The 6,695-nt window shown below is 48.2% G+C and overlaps 1 protein-coding gene across 1 annotated transcript; it reads left to right on the plus strand.

Annotated features, from left to right (window-relative positions):
- Positions 1–2,251: 2,251 nt before the first annotated feature.
- CUNH11orf87 (chromosome unknown C11orf87 homolog) lies at positions 2,252–4,639 on the plus strand. The gene is made up of 2 exons (XM_054592264.1): positions 2,252–2,300; positions 3,388–4,639. Exon 2 carries the CDS (start codon positions 3,645–3,647, stop codon positions 4,227–4,229), a length of 585 nt encoding a protein of 194 aa, XP_054448239.1. The 5' UTR covers positions 2,252–2,300; positions 3,388–3,644; the 3' UTR covers positions 4,230–4,639.
- Positions 4,640–6,695: the final 2,056 nt, after the last annotated feature.

The following is a 6,695-nucleotide window of genomic DNA, read 5'->3' on the forward strand; positions in this document are numbered from 1 at the left end:
AAGACCTGAAAATTGATGTCTTTAATCTACTCAAGACATTTTCAGTTAAACACCATTGTCTTGTGGATCACATTCATCTGCTGTAGACTGCAAGTTCTCTAAGACCAAGAAGTTGTGTCAAATTGTGCAGACACTTTTAGCACTCCTCATATAAAAGACAGTTATTATTTATAACAAAAGAATAAGAATAATGGCAAGCTCATCACATGTCCTAAAAGCCTGGCCTGCAAAAGGAATCCCATTACATAAATATTGTCATCCCATTACAATGTATTGTAAAAGCATGTATGTTTCTCCCTGGGAAAACCCAGTAACTCATTTTTCCAAGTCTAGAAAACAGACTAGTGAGAGTTAAGTCCAATTATGTAAAGATTCTTTGCTTTACAAGACAGTTTTTTTCTAAAGTGTCTCTTTAAATAGCCAGCTCCTTTTTTGAAGTATTCAGAATTGGATTTGCTTTACAAAATGTTTAGACTCAACTTTTTAGGAGCAAAGTGAGCATACAGAAATGGAATATTGTATGTCAGATGTCAATGGTTAAGTCTCACTTTGTGATCACAGTAAAACAAGGCTCTCACTATTCCATGTCTTAGTCCATCAAAGCCAGGACATCTAAATGTGGCAGGTGGCTTTTGCAGGGCATTAGGTGCCCTCATTCCAGGCAGGAAAGCTAAGCCAGCATTGGGGTCATTGTCTATCATTAACTGTGACTCTGGCAGCCAAGGACATCAATTTGTGCTCTGAGCAATCATGCATTATTCAGCATATACTGAACTATTCACTTACATAGGGATACTTTTAAAAAAAACATTGAGGCAATTATGAAAAAAAGCTGATGACCTTCATTCAAATAAATGGGAACAGATTTTTTTTTTAGCAATAGTATATTTATTTCTCTATATAAGGAATAGTTGGAGTAAGACCTGATAGAACACAGGGTCAGAGGGAGGGCCCCCCACCGAGATCACAAACAAACAACATTTCCTCCCCACGTCAAACTCTCTTTCTTGCAAAACCCTCTGCTTGCAAATACAACTACATAGGTGGAAGTCAATCATTCCTGTTATCTCTCAATTCTGATGCATAATGGGAATAAGACATATTAGCAAGTTAATTATTGCACAGTTACTGTGTTAGACTCAACTCTAGGAAGAATACAAGACCAGGAGGGAAGAAGGAAATGCCCATTTAGTAAGACACAAGTACCTTCTAAGACCCTACACCGATTTTATGTGCTGTTTCAAGCTGGCTTCTCCACTGGAAAAACGAGAATAGTTCATTTTGAAGGCTACACTTTATGTTCTCCCAATCAACTCCCAATAGTTGATTAGTCTTTGTCCATATTCCTGCAGGCTGATACGACTCTTTCAGGAAGTTCTAAGGCAATGCTTTACAAGACAGCAAAGGCCAATGAAGAGGTATTTCTGTAAGAGGCACAGTACTGAGAATTGTCATAGAGCAGTTCACCTCTGCACTCCTTTGAGTGATTTTTTCATGTACCTCCTGTGTAAGCCTTGTGTGTGCTGTGTGTGCTCACGAGTGTCTTTTTTGAATAGGAGTGTTTCATGCACTGAGTGGGTCTTGGGCTGGAAGATGAGCGGGTGAAGAAATAGAGGAAGGACATGGGTCAGGTGGAGTGAAAGATAAGTTGGAGACTCCAGTGAAAAGGAAAAGAGTTAATTTGGGTTATTTGATGTTAAATACATGTTCAGGTTTGTATTTCAGGTAATGCCCCTCACAACTCTCTCATACGCAATTTCTGTTCAGAACCAGGCCAACATCAGTGAGACTGAGGAGAGGGGTGAATCTCAGCAGCTGGGGGAGAAAAATCAGATGTGTGGCCCGAGAAGAGATGGATTTCTAGAGTGTAAAAATGTATTCCTGGGACCAAGTGCGAAGGGCTGAGGGTGAGGAATAATGCAGCCAGAGAGAACTGAAGCTTCAACCCTTCCTAGATACAGGAGTTTGGAAGGTGGGCTGCTCATAGGGTGCGAGTCGGGGGCTGCTCACGGCCCCCGGGCAGGAAACTGAGAACGTGTGTGGCAGAGGCTGGCTCTGCCAGGACAAGATGTTGGGGTATGAGGGTGGGGTGGGGGCCTAGGGGGTGGCTTGGAGCCCTGGCGGTGGCTGCCTGACGTCACCGGCCTCTCTGGCAATAGGCTGCCAGCTCAGCTCCCCAAAGCGGCAGCGGTAGCGGCGGCAGCGCGGCTTGGTCTCTGGCCCCTTCACTCCGTGCCTTCCGCAGCTGCCACTGCAGCCGCGCCGCGGGGCTCCCTCCCTACAGCCAGTGGCAGCCCCAGGTAAGAGCACGGTGCCGCTAAAGGCTCTGGGCGGCCGGGCGGCAGGGTGGCCAGGCATGAGTGGGTAGGCAGACCCGGCGGCCTGCGCAGACACCCCCGGCTGCAGCTTCGGCCCCTGGCCCGGCCCAGCCCCGGCTCGCGGGCCGCCTCGCTGCTCCGCAGTGCAACAGTTTGCAGCCGCCTCTTGAGGGCGGCAAGGAAAGCTCTGCTGCTCGCTGCGGGTCTACCTGGCGCTGGTCCCGGGGAAGAGTCTCGGGACCCTCGGGCTGGGTCTGGGAAGGCCAGAGAGAAGGTCGGTTCCCCAAACTTTGCAGGCGGGTACCCTCCCTCTTTTATTTCCAGCTCCCAGCCCCCACCCCCCCAGAAAGAAGGATACTGTCAAGTAGGGGGCACAGAGAGATGGGGAGAATGGGCGTTTGCAGGATGTGCTTTAGCCGAGAGATGCTTCAGCTGCTTTTTTTGGTGGTGGGGAGGTACCAGGAAAGAAGAATGGAAAAGGGATAGAGCGCGACCCTGCGCGTCAGCGGTGGCGGTGGATAGAGGCGGAATGGGATGTGGTGCCAGCGACCCGCCTTGGAAATGGGACTTAAGGGATCTGACGCCGTCTGGAAAGGGAGATTCGGGAGGTGGAGGGAAAGGAAGGGCGAACTGCATACCCAGAGCCGCTGGGCAACCGGGGGCGGGTGCTGGGAAGGGTAGGATCCTGGTGAAGACAATCACTGAGAGGGTGCAGTAAAGAGCAGAGGCGGCGCTCTGGAAAGCAGGGACCGCGCTCCCAGGCGACTGCGTGTCTGTTGTAATCAGAAAGTTGTGGAGGGAGCAGAGTCTGCCTTATCTGCTGAGTAATCCTCGTCTCCTCGGTGCCGGCGCAGACCCCTTCCCAGATAGTGGCGCGAGCCCAGGCTGGCGGCTCGGGTGAGCGGCCAGGGGCGAGAGGGTTGGGGTCCTTTGGCTGCGGAGAAGATGGGCAGTGTCCGCCGAGGTCGGGTGCCTGGAGGGCTGCTTTGCAGTTGCGCGGATCCTTCTTGTCCCTCCGCACTCCCCTGAGCAGCGACAGGGATCCTAACTAAGCCTGTTCTCTTTGCAGCCTGGTGCCTTGGCAAAGGAAAAAGGCGCTCGGACAGGCGTTCGAGCGGGTCCGGAGAGGATATCCTGGGTACCGCTCGCTTTCACTGACGGCTTGCTTGCCCGCAGTGGCTCCCTCAGTCCTTCGCTCGTGCGCAAACGCTCCCACACCAGGGAGCAGTTTTGGGTGGCGTGGGCTCCGTCCTCTTCTTGGCCGGTGGGAACAGTGCGCCCAAGAGTGGAAGTCTGGTGGGCCCGGCCCCTCCCAGCCCAGCGCCGATGAGTGCCAGGGCGCCCAAGGAGCTGAGGCTGGCACTGCCGCCGTGTCTCCTCAACCGGACCTTTGCTTCCCCCAACGCCAGCGGCAGCGCGAGTGCCCAGGGCCCGGGCGCAGGCGGTGGCGGTACCTGCATTACGCAGGTGGGACAGCAGCTCTTCCAGTCCTTCTCCTCCACGCTGGTGCTGATTGTCCTGGTCACCCTCATCTTCTGCCTCATCGTGCTGTCCCTCTCCACCTTCCACATCCACAAGCGTAGGATGAAGAAGCGGAAGATGCAGAGGGCTCAGGAGGAATACGAGAGGGATCACTGCAGCGGCAACCGTGGTGGCAGGGGCCTGCCCCCGGCCGGTGGCCAGGCCCCAACCCACGTAAAAGAAACCCGGCTGGAGAGGCAACCCCAGGACTCCGTTTTCTGCGACCCCTCCAAAGTGTCCTCCTCCTCTTTGTCCCCTGGCCTTCCCTGCCAAGATCCCTATGCTCCTCCGCCTCCACCACCGGCCCCCAGTCCGCAAGGAGCACACTCATCCTCTTCTTGTTTGGACACACCTGGCGAGGGCCTTTTGCAAACGGTGGTATTGTCCTGATTGTCTAGCCCCTCACCTCTCCCCTTTCTTGTTTCCAGCGCCTTTGCCGTCCTCGCTTTTCCCCTGTCCTTCCCCTTTCACTTTCCTCTGGTCTCTCTTTCCTCTTCCTTCCTTCCTTCCTGCCCTCCCTGCCCTCCCCGTACTGTTTCTCCTCCGCCGAGGCACTGTGCGGTATTTGTAAATATTGGGCAAGGAAAGTCTCGGAAGAAGAAATAACGCTGATAATAATACTTTATTATTAATATTTATAATAATTACAATACTAATAACACGATCCAAGCGCATGACAAATCACATAATTTCTCATTGTCAATGAAGGATGCGTCCTTCCTCTCCACCCTGTGCCCCCCACAATGAGGAGGAGAAACCGCACAAGCTACCAAATACTATATAACAGGCATTGACCCCGGAGCAAAGAGAGTGGAGGGGGCCCTGTGTCTTGTACATAGCTGTCAGGTTAAGGTTCAGTTACCTTCCTTCCCCTCCCCCCACCCCCAGGCTTTCACTTTCCCTTCAGCTTCTCTCCTCTCCCCATTCCCACCCTCAGCCAGGCTCAGGCAATAGTATCTTATAAAAAAAAAACGTCTACATTAAGCACCAGGACTACCAGAGGCCACAGAGACAGTCCCAGAAAAATGATTATGACAGGTACCGCTCTCCAGTCATTCCTCTTGTCATCCCTTAATTAACCATTCCCTTTTCCAAGACTAGGCGTTTTAATTTACTTTTAGATATGTTCCTCACTAGCCGACCATAAATACATTAAAAATGCTTAAATTATTGTAAAAATATCGACTGTGTTAGCTCCCTGCCCCGCCCCCACCTGTACACCTTCGACGTGGCTGTTCAGCCAGTTCTGGTGTTGAAACGGCCTCACCGAAATGGTTATTTTCCTTGTTTGTGCAGGCGAAGGAGGGGCTTTCTGGAAAGTGACTATTTTAGTTTTTTGTTAGTTTCTTTCTTTTTCTACAATCGGGTTTGTGTGTACTATCGGTTTTCTTAATATTAGATATTGCATAAGTTACTTTTTTGTAAAAAAAAAAAAAACAAACAAAAGTATTAGGTGATGTCCAGTACTGAAAATGCAGTATATAACCAAATCAGAATGTTTCATTTTTAGAACAAGTGCACCTTTGTTATATATTTATTATATTGGTACCAAATACAGAAGCAAACTATAGTTCTGTTCTTAGTCCTCCAAACTGTATATTCTTGTTCTTAATTTCCAGCTGTTGGTATAATGGTTATCACTGGATGAGAAATTCAGTAGTGTAGGCCTGGCTTCTGCTGTTTCCAGAAGTGTTCTTTTGTATCTTACTCTGTAGTAGACTGTTATAAAAAAAAATAACACATATGTTTTCTTTTTTTCTTTTGTGAATAACAGAAACAACCACAAGAGAAAACAAACAAATAATGGATGTGCAGAAATGCCATCTATTAAACATGGTTAATATTTAAACAGTGCTTGTAGTCCTCCCTGCATGCAATTACCACCTGGAGGCAGTAGTGTGCTTATTTGCTTGCACTGTCTGTGTCTGGAGGTGAGACTGGTGGGGATGTTGGGCAATTTGGGTGACAGGACATGCAAATTTCAAGAGAAGTTAAACCCATAACTACTTGTAGGATAAAAATGCAACTTGTTTACTTAGATATCTGTGCTTGCATCTGAGACATGGGAAAGAAAGGATTCCCTTTCTCTGTGAGTCTGGCTCACCCAGCTTCAATGAATACATGAAGAAAGATAGAATAAAAAAGAAAGTGAGAGAAGAAGATCAATTTCTTTTCTTCTCTCTTCTAATGCCAGGCAAGTATGCTAGAAAGGGAGTCCACCTATGGTTATTTACCACTTCGTTTCCCTTGGATTGATGATAGTGGGAACCAGAAGCATATTACAGTTTTAATTATATGCAGTGGCATCTTTTCTTGGAAACAAATTCTTAACAGCTATTCAGACATTTGGAAAATATATGAATGAGAATGTTCAACATAAAGATCAACTAAGAGAGCCCTTACTAACCTGCAGGGAGTAAGGCAACGGTGCCACTAAGTACATCCCTCTCCCAAGTAACCAGTAGTTCTAGGGCCTTTGTCTTGATTCCAGGCATATGTGCTTTTTCCCAGAGAAAATGTTGCCTCTGAGGTTTTAAGTCATCCATTAAATTGCCCAAGCTCAGTCTGCATCTTTTATAAAAATAATTTAACAAGTTTAATTCTAATCACCCATTAGATATTCACTTGAGTCCTTTCCTGAAGCACAGAGGATCATTGTTTAAGCATGCCATGTGATAATATTAGGAAGACCAGGTATAATCTTTGGGTACAATATATTAAACAATGAACCAGATTCTCCCCAGTGCCTTAGTCACTTCCTAGTAATAGGTGAAAGAGTGCATTAACTCCCTCAGGCCACTAGGGAATCCTTTAGTGCATCAGAGTTACACATTGTATATCAGAATGACTAAGGCA

The sequence above is a fragment of the Pteronotus mesoamericanus genome, unplaced genomic scaffold (assembly GCF_021234165.1).
Source record: "Pteronotus mesoamericanus isolate MK-2021 breed Mesoamerican mustached bat unplaced genomic scaffold, CSHL_Meso_final scaffold_36, whole genome shotgun sequence".
NCBI classification, from domain to species: domain Eukaryota; kingdom Metazoa; phylum Chordata; class Mammalia; order Chiroptera; family Mormoopidae; genus Pteronotus; species Pteronotus mesoamericanus.

Excerpts from the sequence above, each read along its gene's own strand:
- CUNH11orf87 (XM_054592264.1), top strand. The coding sequence starts at position 3,645 with ATGAGTGCCAGGGCGCCCAAGGAGCTGAGGCTGGCACTGCCGCCGTGT.